The sequence below is a fragment of the Loxodonta africana genome, chromosome X, assembly GCF_030014295.1.
Source record: "Loxodonta africana isolate mLoxAfr1 chromosome X, mLoxAfr1.hap2, whole genome shotgun sequence".
Lineage (NCBI taxonomy): Eukaryota > Metazoa > Chordata > Mammalia > Proboscidea > Elephantidae > Loxodonta > Loxodonta africana.
In genome coordinates, this window is record NC_087369.1 from 83,586,617 (window position 1) to 83,605,950 (window position 19,334).

Sequence of the window (19,334 nt, forward strand, 5' to 3'; positions counted from 1 at the left end):
AGCCATGCTCCCCCCAGTGCCACTACCACAGAGGAGTCCCCATAACATCTCAACTGCATTATAATAGTCTTTTAATTGGTCTGCCTGATTCTATTTTGACCTCTTAAAGCCTATTCTTAATCCAACAGCCAGAGTGATCCTTTTAGACTTAAATCATGTCACTTCTGCTCAAAACCTTCAAAGCCCCACCTCACTTAGAGAAAAAGCTAGAACCTTTCCAGTGGCCTCCTGCCCCTTTGCTTTTGAACCTCATCTACTCTTCAGCCACACTGTCTTACTCATTGTTTCTCCAAGACAGGCATTCTCTTCTCACTTGTTCGCTCTGCGTGGATCCTCTCTCCTCATAGCTCACACCCTTGCCTCTTTCAGATTTTTACTCAGTTGCTATTTCTCATTAAGGCCCTCCAAGACCACCTCATTTAAAAGTTTAACACTCCCCATCATTCCCTATCCTCTTTCCCTCTTTTCTTTTTCTTCACAGCATTGATCACAGTCTGACACATAATTTAATTACTTGTTAGTGCTTGTCTCCACTAAAATATAACCTTGATAAGATCAGGAGCTTCATCTGTTTTGTTCACTACTGATGTTTCCATGCACAGAACAATATGTATTTGTTGAATGAATTAATAAATACAGTGGTTTAGTCCTGTTTATCAAACACTAAGTTAAGCAGTTTGCAAACATTATCTCAGTAAATCCTGCCTTGTGATGTAGATATTGTTTGGATCCCTAGTTCACACAGGAAAGAAATCCTGAAACTTGCAGAGGTGAAGCGACTTTCCCAAAGCTAGAGAGGGATTAGCAAAGTGGAGGTGCTGAGTTGGGTTGGACTTTGTAGAAGAGCACATTCAGCAGCCTGCTGGGAGGGTGATGGTGGGTATATGCTCAGGAGGTGACCTGGTTACTTGAGGTAAGCTCTTGAGTTCATTGGCATATACTGGCAAGCCCATGCCTTTTTCAACAATTGGGGCTTTACAAAGAAAATCTCAAGTCCGAAAGCAAGTTGGAAGCTGCAGCTGCTCTGGATTTGAGACTGCAGGAGTTCTGGCCCCTTGGGGCACTGGCTTTGGACCAGAAGTCATATCTAGCAGAAAGAGGCCCCTGAGACTAGTGAACCAACAGGAAAAATGGGAGAGTCCACTATCCACTTGTTCTTCTCCCTCCCTACTTCCTTTATTCATAACCTACCCTCTTCATCTTTCTTAAATTCGTGCTATTTGTAAAACATCCAATTAATGCATCCTGGAATGTAACCTTAGCAGGGCAGAGCAGGAATTTTTGTTTCTTATCCACTGTTGTATCCCCTTTGTCTACAACAGTCCCTGGCACACTGTAGACACTCAATATATAGTGCTGGAATGAATTCTGGGGCAGGGAGCAGTGAGGAGAAAGGAAAACCTTTTTCAGTGGCATCATGGGCAAGTGCCAAGTATGTGTACTGCCAGGGAATGTGGGCAGAGAAGAGACTGCAGAGGCCGACTGGGTCGGGAAGATCAGGAAGAGGGTAGAGGACCCTGAGAAGGATGCAATGGCAGAGAACAGGACTTGGCCCTGCGTCTGCAGGTCCCCACATTGCTTTGGAGAGAGTTGGCCAGAAACTCCTGAAGAAGCTCCCTTCTCCAAAAGCACAGGACTGGTGCTATGTGTACTAGATAAAAAGAAGCAAGAAAGATGAGATAGACAGGCCAGCAAGCTCAGGGAGAGGGAGCATAGCTTGAATAAGTCCCTGTGAAAGTGGAATGGCCCTTCATTTGAATGCAAATGTTATGTAAAGGCATGGAGCCCCTTGACGTCAGCCCAGCTATTGGTGGCCCATCTATACAGGGTTACCAGTCACCTGGAAGCCTTCAGGGTAGGAAACGTGGGATGGAGCAGTCGGAGGGAAGCAGAGGAGCTTGCAGCACAGCTACGGACTGACGGATTCGCTGCTGCTTTCTGGAAGTTGGGACCGGGCCTTGCAGGGATATCAGGATGGCTTAGGGAGCTCCTTCCTCCCACCCAAGGCATCATGTACGGAAGCAATCTTTTGGAGAAAGAAGTGGGCATGTACCCGGGCACACTCAGGAGCCCTCGGGGAGATGGCAGTGCTGACGGGGATGGCACTGGGGGCAGTGGGAGTCCGCTGCCAGCTCCCAACTTCGGGGCGGTCCCTGCCTATGTGCACTACACGGGGTATCCCCACATGTCCAATATGGATCTCCAAGGGCCGTCGCTAGAAGCCTGGGGGTCACCATTCAGTCTCCCCCGGGAAGACTGGAACGTGTACTCTGGGCCGTCCAATACAATAGGCTCTGTGCCCACGAACGACTTGACCCCTAGCCCAGCCGCTTTCGGCCTGCCTGAGTACTGCAACCTGGGCCCAGCGGGTGGCGGAAACAGCGGCGTCAGCCTGCCAGCCCCAGCCGACCGGACACTGGTCCCCATTGACGCGGGGACCGCTGACACCAGTTCCCCCAGGAGGAACCGACACAGCCCTTATGCCTGGATGCGCAAGACCGTGCAGGTGACCGGTGAGTAATAGATTCCAAGGCCCGCACACCTTTCCTTCCTTCCTTTCTCCTCCACTTTCCTTGGTCTGCCAGTCCTCCTACTCCTACCTAGGTTTCTCCCTGGACGGCTTAGCTGAAGAGGCCCTTGTGAGGCTGGATTCCCGCGCCGCCCTTCCCATTCCACCTCTGCCCATTAGTGAGCTACCTTGAGTGAATCTCAGTCCAAAGCCATCTCAATTCAGCATTTGGAACTAAATCAACCCTAGGGGTGTGGTTTTAGTCATTCCTTGATCAGTCAAGGGAGGTAGCGCTTGGACAATGGGCGTGTTGAGCTACAAGGATCAGGATAGGTCCCTGTAATTTCCCAGACGGAAAAACAGACTCAACAGGAGAATGAGGCAAGAAAACTGCCATGACGTCTCTATGCTCAAAGTGTTTACTGGTGTTCATGCTTTCCGTTTTCAAACCCTTCCCCATCTGTGTGAGCCAACTCTCCCCAAAAGCTGGAAATACTAAACTTAGGTGCACGGTGCTTGGCTAGTATCAACGCTCCAGTTCAACCACGAAGGACTTGAAGGCAAAGGAGCTTCATCTAATCTCTCAACCCAAAGTGCCAGCTTCCTTCACCCACAAAGTTGACAGAGGAGAGTTTACCTCAAACCCATTGCTTTTTTCCAATGTCCTTTCCCCCAGTGGAATCACTGAGGCTAGTGAGAAGGCTCCAGAGCTGCGCTGGGACATAATACACTACTCAATTTTAAACATCCAATGAGCTGCAGGAATATCAACTCGGACACTAACAAGTAGTTAAATCCTTCATTACTGCCCAGGCAGGAGTGCTTAGACAGTGCTCAGGAAGGCCCATCCATCCCAGCCAACCCTTGAGCTCCTTCCAGCAAGTCGGTGGGTGGCTCTTGGAAGCCAAGGGTGGAGGAGTGGGAGATGGGCTTTAACCTTGGATGGTGGTGGTGGGGGAGGGGAGGAGTGTTTGTTTCCAGCTGGATTTGTTCTTTTACCACATTCTTATTATTCCAACTTGTTGCTCCCCATCATTAGAAAATATTAGCAAAATTTGACTCCATCCTTTCATCCCTCTGGGGAGGAAATGACATTTAAATAGAATTATTCTGCAATGATTATGCTTCTGTTCACAGTTCTGCATTTTTATCCCCCTCTAAAAAAAGCAACTTTTTTTTTTTTAAAAAAAAAACAGAGGGTGGAGGGTGGGAAGGGGCTAACCTTAACCGTTAGGAGGACTTGGCCAGGAGAAGGCAGTTCTGGTTGATTAAGACATTACTAGGGTAGCAATCCTGGTTAAAAGCAGAGCTTAAATCCTTGGTTTTAAAGAGTTTTTGGAGTAAATATGCATTTTTCTTTTTTGAAATATGGATGAGTAGGCCAGCTAAGTAGGATAGAAAATAAGGTTAGGGTGGGGCACTCCCAGACCTGTTATTACATCTAATCTTAGGGTCTGTAAATAACATCCATTCACTAAGTCCTAACAATCAGCAAACAACATAAATGCCAGAAAAGTAGCTGCTCCCAGTCCAGGATTATGTTTTGAAACATTCTGAAAGAGAAAAGTCACAGGTATGTTGTTTGGAAGAGAGAAAAAAGAAAAAAATGAAAGAAATCTTGGGCCACAAATTTTCTGGTTAGGAGGGAAAATATGACATATTTCTCTGCTTAAGTATTCCATTTGCATTTGCTTTGATAAGCTGGAGTCTGTCTCTAGGTGCCAGAAGGATTTTAGGAGGAGGCTCCTTAGCCTGGAGGCTCTTCATCATTAGCTAAGCCCTCAAACCTGGCTTTACCATGCCATATTCACAAGATACTTTCTCCAACTTCTATGAGAAAGACACTCTTGACTCCTGGCAGCCTATCTTATAGATGAGGCTTTATTTAATTCAATTTTTTTATTTTAATAAGTCTTATAAATTAAATGACCCCCTTGTTATATTCTTGTAGCCCAAGGTGCATATTTAGCAACAATTTCAGAATATGATGAAAATATGGTCTCTCCTCCCAGAAAAATGCACAACTCAGACTATGAACCCCACAAGATAAAAATTAAGCTGACCATCTCAGTGGACCACTCCTGACCAAAATGCATGCATTTGTATGCTTAGCACATAGTATGTGTTAAACAAATATTCATTAAATAAATAAATGCACTGTATCTTCTTAAATTTTCCACATTGCTCTGTAGTATTTTGGGACAACACATGGTTTATGGCTCAGAGGAACACAGATGAACTGCAAAAGCTCTTTCCATTGCTGAATAATGTTTCAAATAGCCTTAGGTTAAAGAAAAATGTATACATATTAGGAGACAATCAGAAAACATGTCACAGTGACCATTATAGCATTTGATTTTCTAATGAAAATCAAATTTACATAGAGTAAATTACTGTCCCTTAGGCAATCTGATTAAAAAGGGAGATGTTTTTATTCCCATTCAGTTGCCTACGTGGTCTATTCTAATACACATCTCATTTAGAAGATTATACAGAAAAGGCTGTGTGAAAAAATAGTATTGTCATATTTTACATATTCTCAGTTCATTTTTTTTCAGTGCATTACAGATAGGTATTATTTTTTCTTTTTTTTAATCTGGAGTTTTGACCCCGGATGAGTATTGGCAAGGTGGTAACCTAAGCAGAGCTGGGAGAGAGGTTTTCTTGTTAGGGGTGGCAAAGAGGGAAAGAGGATTTGATTTTGATTAATTCTGATTAAGCCGCTGGACAAAATGCTGAGGAAGTTATGCTTAAAAGTCTTTATTCAATTAGGACACTTCACAATAGTTCTTGAGGCTTATCATTGTCTTCTTTGGTTTTGATCATTTCCTTTAACAATTTTTAAAATAAGTTTTGATGCATTTTTTAGCTAAAAGCAATGAAGGATTACCTTGAGATGAAAAACATCATGGTAGGGTCAATTGCACAGTACTCCTTATAGAGAAAATTCTTCATCTTTACCCCTATTGTCATTATCATCGTAACCCCTAGTTTTGGAGGGTGCTTTTCTGCTTTTTTTTTTCTGCTTAACAGTACCTTCTCAGCCAGTCTCTCAAGTGAGCACCATAGGGTGATAATAAGTCATCAAATACATTTTTTTTTTTTGCAGACTCTGTGGGGATACTGTCTCCTGGGTAATGGCAAGGATTCCATTCATTTTGAGCCAGAGAGGTTTGCTTGGCTCTTTTAGGGGGTGGGCAATGAAATCCCTGCCACAGAGGATGGGAACGGCCCTTTAATATATATCTGTCTTAGGCTTTGTTATTTTCCTAAATTAACTCACAATAGTGGTCCAGTAGTCTAAGAGATAGGTATACCAGAAGTCCATCTAATATGTCCCATATAGTCATTTCAATAAGTTGAAGTTTTAGGGATGTCTATCACCCTCAGAAATGTCATATTCCCTGGAAGAAGAGAATAGCTTGAACAATAAAAGCAATGCTGGGGTATAGGTATATGAACATTATGTTCTACCAGGAATTTTCCAAACCCCATCCAATCTGGTCTCCTCATTTAAGCAGAAGGGGAGGGAAAGGGGGTGGGGGTAGAGATAGTTCGGGGGAGGACCACAAGAAGAGCACCACGAAATGTGAATTCATTTCTCTTTGTAAACTGTACAGTCAATATTTTTGCCTAAGCTACATCTTTTTGGGGTTTGAGGTCTTATCTGTCAGAATGAGGCAACAGACCTTTTTTTAACACTTTGTGTGGCTTTGATATGCAGCCAGGCTCTTCCTCAACCCTCCTTTCTTCAGAGGTTATATTGCCGGAAAGGGTGAGGATTTCATGGCAAATAAAGAGGCCTGGTCTTGACTTTATGGTCCTTAGAAGAAACTGCAAGAGGGGAATTTATGACCAATGGGGGTGGGGAAGGACCAAAGTCTAGTTATATTTACAGATTATCAAAGGGAAGGAAACACAGAAACACAAAAGTTGAATTTTAACCTCTCCCTTAAGTTATAATTTAAACACTCAGCCACGTTGGGTTTAAGAAGGGTTTTAGGAAACATCTCTTTAAAAATACAGTTTGACCCCAAGATTTGAGGTTCTGGAAATAAATTAAACCACAAAGTTTTCATTTGACCCCAAATATACATTCTGTCTTTGTAACATACCCAAAGCCAGATTGCTGGTTTCCTGGATTTCTGTTTGTATTCAGAAAATCTGCCCAAAATTTGGGTCTTTGAGGCAAGTTAATTGACTGGGGCTCATTATTTTCAATTCTCAAGAGGAAAAGTTTTGTCTAGTTCCTTAGTCTATGTTATTCAGTCATTTAATTTAAAGCTAAGGCATATCTCTCATCTAGAATTTGTTTCTACATTCATGTCCCTTTTCTTTCTTTCCTGGAGATGAAAGGGTGTCTGACATTTGTTTAGGGCTTGTAAATTCCAAACCAATTGGCTGGTGTTCCTGAATGTAAAGAGGGTTCAGGGATCTGATGTAGTGTAGCTCCTTTGTTAGGCTTGTGCTGCATCTTAACACCTCAATGGAGTTTAGGGAACTACTTTAAAGAAGTCTTTGTCCTACAGATCGCCCCCCAAAACCTCACATCAAAAACAACGAGGAAAGATCAGAAGAAGTTTACCAAAAGCCATAGAGAAGAGGAGGAAGAGCCTGGAGGGGGTTAGAGAAATTTAAGAGAAAGGGAAACTTCCTAATCGCCTTTAGAAAATTTGACAGAAAGAATAAGACTGTATTTGAAAAAGGGCGTGAGAAATTAGTTAAATATTGTAACACAAAGCAAATGTTTGGATATCCTTTCAAAGGGCATGGAATACTCACTTTATTCTGCTTAAGTCAACATTCCCTCTCCTTCCCCCTTTCACTATTCACTTGAGAATAAAATTTATTTAAGACACACACTAAAAATTAAACTACATTTTCTAATAGGTAATAGGGTATATAGAACAGAACAGAACTTGCAAAGTGATAAATGTTTTCTTTTTAAATCATTTAAATGAAATTATGTCTGGGATGTATATGTAACTATTAATGTCAAGATCACAGAATAGCTTGCCACATTTGGGCCAGTCTTACGCTTTCTAGCATGTTTAAACTGGGGATGACATTTAGCACACTGTTTTTTTTTTTATATTGGTAGTCAACTGGTATGTGTTTTGGGTCCACTCCTCAGCTTATTAACACAAAGTCACTTACCTACACTGAACCTCAGGTTTCTTATCTGTAAAATGAGGATAAGATATGGTCTGCATAATTCAAAAGGGTACATAAGAAGTTTAATAGGAAACAGTATGAATGAACAGACTACATAAAATGTAAAGGAAAGTATATGTATAATGGATGTTAAAACTATTGCCAATGTTCTCATATGAGTGGGAAGGGAGTAAAAATCGTAGGTTAACTGTTTACTTTAAAATGTTTTGGTATACCAGTAGGTCAATAGTGGAGTCATTGTGATTTGACTGATCATTTTAGAAAAAAACATTAGAGGGATATTGGTTTCATGTTTATAAATATATATCAGAGCCACACATGAAAAATTATTTAATGGAGAAATGTACTTATGACATGTTTGACTAAAAAATGTACTTACTTTATTTTAAAGTAAGAGATGAGGATGGGAAAAGTGACTATGATTCCTTCAACCAAAACAATGTCCGAAGAAGCAGAATAAGATTAAATACATTGCTTTCTCCCCTGATAGGCAAAACCAGGACAAAAGAAAAGTATCGTGTTGTTTACACAGATCATCAAAGGCTGGAGCTGGAAAAGGAATTCCACTGCAATAGATATATCACCATCCAGAGGAAATCAGAGCTGGCAGTCAACCTGGGCCTTTCTGAGAGACAGGTACACCAGAAGCATATCTGATATGTCCTACATAGTCATTTAAAAAGGCTGAGGTTTTAGGGGAGCCTGTAAGAAGGAGTAGTTGTAAGCATACAAAAGAAACACTCTCCAAGTTTTCCCAAAGCCCACATTCAGCCTACTGGATCTCCCAGGTTAGTCTCATTGGTTGGCGGGTTTGAATGTAATGTGCACCATGTGGGTGTAGAAGTAATGGGCTGGGGCATAGGAGGTGGAGGGAGATTACAACTCCAGTAGAATCAATCCATCAAATCAAAACCTTGATCTGGTTCCTCAAATAGTCACAACCAATGTGTGAAGTGATGATTTGGCAAACAAGGCAATTCTCTAGTTCATACCAGTCAAACTACAGAACACAAATCCCATTCACTAACTGAACACCACTGCTGCTATCTGAACCAAGTTTTTTTCTGTCATTCAGGGTAAAAAAAAAACCACCAAACCCATTGCCATTGAGTCAATTCCAACTCACAGTGACTGTATAGGACAGAGTAGAACTGCCCCATAGAGTTTCCAAGAAGTGCCTGGTGGATTTGAACTGCTGACCTTTTGGTTAGTACCCGTAGCTCTTAGCTGCTAAGCCACCAGGATTTCCTTCATTCAGGGTACCCAACCCAGTGCTGTCGAGTCGATGTAGGAAATTTAAATTTCTGCCACCTACATGATCATATGATGCCGGTCCCAAATTGAGTTTACTGTAGGTACTCAATGTATGTTAAATCATGACAAGGATCAATGGTTTCCATTCATTGAGACTTTGACGTTAGATAACTTCCTGATATCCTTTAACTTAAGTCTAGGAGTAATCCTGGAATCATAGAATTCTAGAGTTTAAGGTTTATTAATGTATTGCCTCAACCGAAGCAGCTTGCAATTCAACCAGGTATAAATGCACATTGGTGTCACTTTAATCTTTATCTCCAGCAAGAGATAAAAAGCGTTTCATCACTCTTGCTCACCCAGTTCTATTTTTCATTAATCTTAGTATCGTTGTTGTTGTTTGTCATTGAGTCTATTCCAACTCATAGTGACACTATATGACAGAGTAGAACTGCCCCACAGGGTTTCCAACAGTTTTCCTCTGCCCTATAGGGTGACTCTGAGTCAGAATTGACTCAAAGGCAATTAGTTTGGTATTTGAATCTTTATGGAGCCAAATGTCACATCTTTCTCCTGCAGACTGGCTGGTGCATTCGAACCACCAACCTTTCAGTTAGCAGCTGAGCACTTAACCACTGTGCCACCAGGGCTCCTTACCTTACTATTAGGAAGTTCTTCTTAATGACTAATCATAATCACCTTTGCAATATAAATCCCTCCATTCTTCTCTCATCACCACTCTTCAGCATCTGTCATTCTATTATTTTTTCTTTCTAACAATGCAACAGAGGTAGTGGGTGTAGTGTAATATAAAGAGCACTGCATTCAGCGTGTGAAGCCCTGGACTTAATCTCAGTCCCATCTCATGCAAGGTGCTTACCCTCTCTGAGCCTCAGTTTTTTTTTCTTTTTACTTTTACATGAATGGTCATAGCTTTATCAATTATAGCCAATGGCTGGAAATAACCCAAATGTCCATCAACCTGAGCCTCAGTTTTTAAAAAAAAAAAATCTGTTAAATTGGTATACTTCACAATGTCATTGTGAGGTTCAAATGAAGTGATACATGTAAAGGGGATTTGTAAATGTTAAAGTCCCTGTACAATATCAGTAATAACTACATCAACTGCATCTGGTATGTTGCCCTAGTAAATCCAACGCCATATTGTATTTCAGGTGAAAATCTGGTTTCAAAATCGCAGAGCCAAGGAGAGGAAGATGATCAAGAAGAAAATCTCTCAGTTTGGGAACAGTGGAGGCTCAGTGAAAAGTGACTCTGGGTCCATCAGTCCTAGGGAACTGCCTAACACTTTTTTCACCACCCCATCTGCTGTCCATGGATTTCAGCCTATCGAGATAAAACAGGTCATAGTCTCTGAATGAAAGAGAGGCAAAGAGAAATGGAAAGTGCCCTTTCTTTAGTGGTGTCTTTTTCATCTCTAAGATATCAGCAGGAGAGTTGTGGTAGGGTGTAAATCCCTTGTAAGGCAGTATTCAGAACAAGTGGTTGGGTAATGGATTGAAGATAATTCAGGGGACTCTTACTCTTAGAAATTATCCAAAAAAAAATAAACTCCTTATATGCTATGCTATATGTCAGTCACTCAGAAAGGTTGATGGTAAACTATTTAAATAAAAGCTAGAATCACAAGCTCTGTTCATAATTTCACAAATGTGCTTGTGAACAGATTGTAAAAGACAGTTCTGCCAGGAGGTACATTTGTGTAATATATATTTGTGCTTCTGTTATTTGATGCTGTGTGTGTTCTTTTATGCTATCTTTGGACGATGGGGAGATGGTAAGAAAATATTTATGTCTCTCTAGTTACATTTTGTCAAGTGTTTTTCATAACAAAATAAATGCTTACGAAATCATCAGGAGAAGACTCTGAATCTATTGTCACTGGATAATAAAAATAACAAATAAAAAAGAACAGTTTTGTCCCTCAATCATATTTGTCTTTTATCAATCATCTTATAGATTCTAACCTGCAGCGTCAATTCCAAATCTTGCCAAAATAATGAAATCAGCCTAGGACAATTCAGGTCACTTGGTTGAGTTATTAGAAAAGCAGATCTCCCACAAACAGAATAAAGCCTCTCATCTTCTGCCTTTCCACTCCCATTACTTGTACAGGTCAGTGTCAGTCTGATTTACATAAGCACAAAGACCCTCCCTGCCATCACCTTTCAGCCTATCCACTTTCCCCACATCATGTAATGTCAATGCAGTGTGGCCCAAGGAGCTACAGTTCACAGGTTACAACCACACAACTTGGCTAAAGAAAGGGATTGCAGTGAGTCGGATTGCCTGGAGATTTTGGTGTTAGTTCAGTATACTGCTTGCATATAAAAGTGGCCAAAGACTGGGCTCAGAATCTTTTTAAATTTTGATGGTTTAAAGGAAAGATCGATTAAAATATGAAAGCAATCAGAGCACAACTTTCCTTTTCACGATGTATCCTCTTAGTTCTTAAGAAAATTAGAATTTTGAGCACAACTATTACCTGTATTTGGGTTGGGGGTAAGAAATTTATCCTCTGTCTGCTTATGAAAATATCAGAAAGAGGGTTTACTTTCTATTCCTCTCCCGAGGGTACCTCATTTAGTCCTGAAAAGATTTAAGGGAAAAATCTTTCCATCTTTTAACATCCTCTTGGAATTATTTCTTCCTGTATCTTCACAACACATTAATTAGGAAGGTATCAATGACTCCATTTTACTGATAGGGAAGCTGAGGTGTCAACCAATTAGGTCACTTTCCAAAGACATACAGCAAAGCAATCGTAATACTGACAAGAACTCCTAGCTACATAAGAATGATCTTCTTTAGTCTCTAGTGATGGGGCAAACTCAGAACACTACCACCCTATTTATTTGATTATGCTATTGAAGTTGCACACAACTCCCTAAATACCAACCAGTGAGTAATTACCACATAGGAATGCAGCCTTTGTTTCCCAGGTTACTTATCCTCCCAGTCAGTGGATTTGGGGCTTGTAGTAATAACCCTGATAATGCCTTATTGTGTGAGACATTTTTTATATTTTTCAATGTACTTTCATACCTGCTACATCATTTAGCCCAATACCCTTTGAGATAGGCTAGGAATGTTATCCTCATTTTGTAGTTTAAGGAACTAGAGACTAAAGGGGCATAAGTATCTTTGGGAAACCAACTACCTTCTTTTAGCCTAGGTTTAGATATTGGGGGATAGTGATAGGGTAGACTAGATAAATTTAAATTCCCTTTCTCGTCAGAAAGTTACTGACTTTTTGGTAAATTAGTGGCAAAACCTAGGTAGGACTAGAACTCAGATCCACAGATTCAATTCAGTAAATATTATTGAGTGCTTATTCTGTGACAGGAGTGCTGGTGGCACAGTGGTTAAGAGCTTGGCTGCCAACCAAAAGGTCAGCAGTTCGAATCTGCCAGCTGCTCCTTGGAAACCATATGGGGCAGTTCTACTCTGTCCTACAGGGTCACTATGAGTCAGAATAAATGGCAATGGATTTGGTTTGATTTTTATTCTGTGACAGGCACTGTGGAAGGGTTTCTTGATTCCCAGGTCAGGACATATTCCAGCACACCTCATTGCCTCCAGTAAATATGGAGTGGGATACATAGCATGCTGACTGTCTGACAGGCCATCCTGAGTGCTGAACACAGAAAACCAGCATTAAAATGGGTCCTTCAAATCTAGTGGAGGGAGGGGTGTTAAAGTTGAGGAAGCTAAGTTCTGAGCATCCTTGTCTACGTATACTCAGAACTTAGTGTCCTTATCTCTAACATTCACTACCCCAAAGGTATACCTTTTGCTATAGCAGTTGCATTTTCCCAGGAGTTGCTGTTGCCTACAGTAAACTTTTGTTCCACTAAGAAGAGATATTTCCATTATATATATACATATATATATATATAAAACCAAACCCGTCGCCGTTGAGTCGATTCCGACTCATAGTGACCCTATAGGACAGAGTAGAACTGCCCCACAGAGTTTCCAAGGAGCAGCTGGTGAATTTGAACTGCTGACTTTTTGGTTAGCAGCGGAGCTCTTAACCACGATGCCACCAGGGCTCCTACATACATACGTATATAGGTTGTAACCCCAATAACAACAAAGAAGTAGGAATACATATGTATATATTCTGATTCTCCAGAGCCTGCAAACAGAGCCACAGTGTGAAACTTTTGTTCCTAATAAAACATTATAGGCACTTCATTGAAAAAGACATGTTGAGTCTTTCTCTGAAACCTGAGAAAAACACACACACCCCACACCTTTATGGCTAGATTGTGGTGTGTGATGGAGGGATGTAGAAAAAAGTCAAGAGTCACATTAAAAGTAGGTTTCAGTAAAGAATTCTTTTTTCTGGTGGGAGAGGAGACAGGAATAAAAACAACACTAAATGACTGTCAGTGTTCAGTTAAGGTGGTGGGATTATGGGGGATTTTCTTCTTTTCACTACTTTTCAAATTTGTGCTGTTTTATAATAGAACAAGTGTTTCCTTAAGAAACATATTTTCATTTCAAATCTTTCTTTATCCTCAAGCCATTTGGAGACTGTAGAAATCTCCTTGCAATTTATTGAAGTGTTCCAGTCTCACAGATCTTTTCTTAAGACCCTTGATCTTGTCTGGGAGTTGTTTGTGTGCAGCTGCAGGCAAAGGTTTTGAGAGGGTCTGGATTTTTTTCAAAGGAGGAAAGAAGCAAGGCCAAAAGGGATTTTCTACCCTTGGCTCAGTTCTAGAGAATCTGGCTTCTTTTCTGGTTTAGTACAGTTTAACACTACCAAAGTCAAGTCAAGAAGGAAGAAGAGGCCAGCAAGGGGGCTTGAAAGAGAGGGATATATTACAAAGGGGCAAGAGGAAACTTCTCAGGGTGATGAATATGTTTATTGTTTTAAGTGTGGTGATGTGTGTGTGTATATATACATATATATATCTCAAAACTCCTCGACATTTCTACTTTAAATGTGCAGTTTATTTTATGTCAATTATGCCTTAATAAAGCAGTAAAAAAAATACACCAGAGTTGTTGTAACGCTGATAACAATAAAGAAAGTAAGGAGTAACTGGAATATTTAGTCTATGGAGATAGTCACTTTAGATAACTTAGGTTTAGCTTCTCAGGTAGAGTTGATTCCTTATATATTCATGTCTGAAATTGCTACAAAGGAGGGAGAGCAACAGGTGCTACTGAAGAGGCAAGAGGGAGAACAGGGAATATGAGCCTTGAATCTTCAAGTATAAGTGTCAATACAAAGCAAATCCAGTCCCTTATTGTGTGCCTTCAGAGCCAATTTAATGATTTGGTAAAAGAAGCACTGAATTGGGAAATGAGACCTGTAGTTCTAGTTTTACCTAATTCTGCCATTAAATAGCTGTGTAATTTTTGGCTAAATCACTTCACCAATATGGACCTCTGTTATTTCATCTGGGGATTTGACTTGTGTTATTTGAAATGTGTCCCCAAAATATGTGTTGTAATTCCTAAACTTTATGCCTGTGGTTATAATTCCATCTGGGAATGGGTCATATTGTTATGTCAGTGAGGCAGGATTAGTGTAGGGTGTGTTTTGAGATATAAAAGAGATTAAGCAAGTAGGAGAAGCAAAGATGGGGAAAGAGAGATGCCAAGCCACATGAATATTAGTGAGGAACAGAAGCTCAAAGTGACAAGAGCCTTCCTCCAGAGTCAACAGAGAAAGCCTTCCCCTAGAACTGGAGCCCTGGATTTGGACTTCTAGCCTCCTAAACTGTGAGAAAATAAATTTCTGTTTGTTAAAGCCACTCACTTGTGTGTGGTATTCCTTTTATAGCAGCACTAGATAACTAAAACAACTTGCTTTTAAGAGTTTCTTTTCTAGCTCTAATTTTTATGTGACATCCTGAAAATTCCCCTAAATGAAACACACACACACACACACACACCATCTAGGTTTCTCAGGGCTTAAAATATCACTGTTGGGAGATCTAGTCTTTGGTCTCAAAGATTTTTTCTGTTTTCCAGAGTTTAAACTGGAGACTTATACTTTCAGCACCCCCATATCTTCATCTATAAAATGGGGATGTTGGGCTGAATCTAATTACAATACAAATGTCACTGAGAGGGGAAGGGACTTAAGCTAGTCTTAGTCATTCCTTTAATACCTCTCCAACAAGAAAATCATTAAAATGCCCTGTTCAAAATGGATAACTTGGAAATACTCGCTGAAATGGGAAAGAACCTCTTCAGGCAGGTTAAGGATACTAAAAAACAATAAACTCAAATTACTTGGACCTTATGTTTACCTTTAGTTGTACTTGTGTACACATTTCTTTTTTTCCCTTATGGATAAGGGAAGTAGCAAGTCAAATGCCTTCCAAAGGAAAAGGAGAAAGACCTCTCCCTTCTCTCCTTCCAGCATAGCCTCTCCTGGCTCTCTATTAGCCTGAGGAAAATAAAGTAGATGTAAGATGGAGTCTGTAGTGGGCTGAATAAACCAAAAAAAACAAACCCACTGCCTTCAAGTCAATTCTGACTTAATTAGAAACCCTGGTGGTGTAGTAGTTAAGTGCTACAGCTACTGACAAAAAAGTCAGCAGTTTGAATCCACCAGGCACTCCTTGGAAACTCTATGGGGTGGTTCTACTCTGTCCTATAGGATCAGTATGAGTGGGCTGAATAGTGACTTCCAAAAAGGTATGTCCACATCCTAATCTCTGGAACCAGTGAGTATTATTTTACATGGCAAAAGATGTGATTAAGTTAAGGATCTTGAGAAAAGGAACTTATCTTGGATTATCCAAGTGAGTTCTAATGGAATCACATGTATCTTTTTAAAGTAGATGCAGAAGGAGATATCAGACAGAAGAGGAGGAGGAGGCAATATGTGACTATGGAAGCAGATAAAGGATTGATGCAGCCACAACTCAAGAAATATGTGGAGCCCCCAAAACCTGGAAGAGGCGAGGAACAGATTCCTCCCTAGAGCTTCTGAAGGGAGGGTAGCCTTGCTGACACCTTGATTTTGGACTTCAGGCCCCCATAACTATGAGAAAATACATGTCTGTTGTTTTAAGCTCCCAAGTTTGTGGTAATTTGTTATGGTGGCCAGAGAAAACTTATGCAGAGCCCCTACCAAGGGCCCTCCAAACCAAACCTAAATTAGTCACCAACCTCCATTCTTTTCATAAAAAGTTTAGTCAGAAAAATCACTCTTGGAATGATCTCAGTGAAACTGGTGGAGTAGGAAGCTACAAGGACCCATCACTCTACCCGGGGGGGGGGGGCGGGGGATGAAGCATGAATAAATTTTCAGAATCCTGGAGAACAGTCAAAGGTTTACCTTAACCAAGCTAACAGTGAATTAAGGAAAAACCAGATCAAATCCATTGTGCAAAGCATTGAGTTGAAAGTTTAACTTCAAGAAATAATTGAAATAGTGCAATTTCATGATCTACAGAGAGGAAACAATGGAAATAGATATGACCAGACAACATCTTTCTGGAATATTTTAAAAACCCGAAAACCAAACCCGATGTTGTCAAGTCAATTCTGACTCAAAGCGACCCTATAGGACAGAGTAGAACTGTCCCATAAGGTTTCCGAGGACAGCTGGCATATTCAAACCACTGACCTTTTGGTTAGCAACCAAATTCTTAATCACTGCAAAATGGTACGAAAGCTTTGTGGAATTTTTATTTGCCTTTGTCTCAAACCCTACCTAGCTCAGTGGAAGTCTTAAAGATGGAAACCCGCATTCCCAGCGTGAAGCCCTGTTTCCTGGTTCTGGAGGGATCAAAGCAGATCTTATTTGCACAAAAAATGTGTTTGTTCTAACCTGTCTGGTTGCTATGTGAGTGACTGGCGCTAGGTGGATGTCTTTGTTTCACCTAGCTTGAAATTCGCTCAGGGCAGAAAATAGGTAGGCAATTCTCAAAAATATTGTAAGGCAAATGAACAACCTGTAGGTTCATGGGGTGAAAGATTATGGTTCACCGCACCAAAAACCCTGGGAGGAAAAGCTGAGGAGAGAGATTCTTTGGAAAATTTGGGAATTCCAAAAACCGTCAATATTACCATCATCATTATCATCATCTCCTGTGTACACTGAGGAATTAAAAATCCACCCACGTGCACAGAGAAGAATCCATATTAAGAAAATATTTCAGAAGAGCCTAAGTTTTTACTTCCAGCTAATCTCTAGGCTCAGGGCAAGCAGGAAATAAAGGTTAAAGCAGCATTGACTCAATCACTCTTCACAAGCAAGTAGGCCTTACCCAGTTCCTGTCTTCAAGCACTGGGCTCTACCCCTCCATTTTGTAATTTTACTATCTAGCATTGAAGGAGTGCCCTAGCACAGGATCAGTCTGCAGAGACTGGGAAAGGTTTCTCTCTCTTTCTCTCTTTGTTTCTCCCTCTCTCTCAATCCTGGTGTTTAAAGAAATATGTTAAAACCCTAGCTGAACACCAGCTAAAGGAACAGAGACTTCAGAGAACACACATGACACAGACTTTACAAAAATAGTTTAGAAAAATCACTAAACAAACAGTTAAAGCTTATAGCAAAAAAAAAAAAAAAAACAAGGTGGGGGAAGAGTCTGATTTCCATAGTTACCACATTATAATATCCAACATGTCCAGTTTTCAACAAAAAATTACGAAGATGCAAAAAACAAGAAAGCATGGCCAATTCAGAAAAATTAACAAAAACTCTCCCTGAGGAAGCACAGATATTAGACTTGACTAATCAAAGACTTTAAACCAGCATTCTTCAATATGCTCAAAGAACTGAAGGAAACTCTAAATTACAATAGTGGAACAGACACATGGTAATTCTAATTGGGAGAAATTGGGGGAAAGAAGGAGTCCCGGATATCAAGCAAGCTCAAAACCCAGCAGAGCAAATTTCATTAGCTCTCAAGACTTGACAATAATTCTCTGTTCTCTAGGACTATCTGGGCAATGATCCCAGCTCTGCCCTCTGGGAACTGGCCATGTTCTCTGAACTCTTGGTGAAGGCCCCACCTTCTAGGCCCACTGGGACAGTTTTGGGAAGCCCTATTCCTCTGATTGGCCTGAGTAATGACCCCGCCCTCCTGGCCCTTGGTGGCTCCATTCTCCTGACCCACAGACATGACAGCCCCCTCAACTTTGGGTAGTGGACTCATTTTCCTGGTCCACTGAAATGGTAGCCCTATCCCCTCAACATTGGATGGTGGCCCCATTCTCCTGGTTCATTGTGAAGGCAACCCCACCCCCTCAACTTTGGGGTGGACCCATTCTCATGGCCTATCTGAACAGCATCCTCACCCTCTGTAACCAAAGTAGTGGTGGTGACCAGAGTCTTTCAAACCTAGGGGGTGATGGCTCCACCCTTTGAAAACTAGAAGATAGTTGCTTCATTCTTGCTCCTTCTGACAGTTCTGCAGATCTCTGAACTGCTCCTGGGATAGTGCCTTCCTTTTCCTGGAGGACAAAAAATGTTTGAAACCAAGTATATCGGTCAACCCATTTCCTGCCTGTAGAATTCCAGGAGGCAGACAGCTCTCCTTTATTTTCCTCCTGTCTCTGTCCCATTCAATCTAATCTGACAGGGTTTCTGCTACAGTGGTTGATTAGATCCATCAATCATAAGCTTAATTCCTTTAGCAAAAGATTGTGCAGCCACACTCTTGGTTAAACTTCCAGGACATACTTTTTTAGTTTGGACAACAGAATTTTCCAAATATTTCAGTTGTGGTTTCATTTTACTCAGTTCATTTTTAAGTCTCTCTTTTTCTTCCCACATTTACTGTAAGTGGCAAGTAGAAATCATGCTGCCCCTTTAAGATCTTGCTTAGAAATTTCCTCAGCTAAATATATAAGTTCATCACTTACAAGTCCTACTTCCACAAGACATGTTCAAATGTTCTTTGCCACTTTATAAAAAGGATCACTCATCCTTCAGTGTCCAATAGCATGTTCACAATTTCCTTTTAAAGGCTCACTAGAAGCACATTTCATTCTGCATTTCTAGCATCATTCTGTTCATGGCCATAGAAGCTTTCCATACTGCTCTCAATTCTTCTGAGCCTTTATCAGAATTGCCCTTAATGCCCACAATTTTACCAGCAGTCTCCTCAAGGCAATCTAAGACCCTACTATCAAGCACATCAAAATTCCTCCAGCTTCTACCTCCTACCCAATTCAAAACCCCTTTCCACATTTTAGGTATTTATTAGAGCAGCACTGCCAGTCTCTAGGACCATATTCCTAGTGCTGCTGAGTGTTAAATTTTGACCCAAAGAAGTCTGTGGCTGTGTTGGATGGTCTGTCAGGTGCAGCACAAGAAAGTGAGACTGGTGCAGAAATGCCAGAGAACAAATAGAGTTTTAGTACTCACAAGTTCCAGAGAGGAAAACTAAGCATG

General features: G+C 40.9%; 1 protein-coding gene across 1 annotated transcript; it reads left to right on the forward strand.

Moving 5' to 3' along the window:
* Positions 1-1,465: 1,465 nt before the first annotated feature.
* CDX4 (caudal type homeobox 4) lies at positions 1,466-18,084 on the forward strand. The gene is made up of 4 exons (XM_003412719.3): positions 1,466-2,513; positions 8,175-8,320; positions 10,114-10,302; positions 17,875-18,084. Exons 1-4 carry the CDS (start codon positions 2,012-2,014, stop codon positions 18,082-18,084), a joined length of 1,047 nt encoding a protein of 348 aa, XP_003412767.2. The 5' UTR covers positions 1,466-2,011.
* Positions 18,085-19,334: the final 1,250 nt, after the last annotated feature.

Excerpts from the sequence above, each read along its gene's own strand:
- CDX4 (XM_003412719.3), top strand. The coding sequence starts at position 2,012 with ATGTACGGAAGCAATCTTTTGGAGAAAGAAGTGGGCATGTACCCGGGC. Across the intron at positions 2,514-8,174 it reads CAAGACCGTGCAGGTGACCG|GCAAAACCAGGACAAAAGAA; the intron begins GTGAGTAATAGA and ends CTCCCCTGATAG. Across the intron at positions 10,303-17,874 it reads AGCCTATCGAGATAAAACAG|GACTATCTGGGCAATGATCC; the intron begins GTCATAGTCTCT and ends TCTGTTCTCTAG.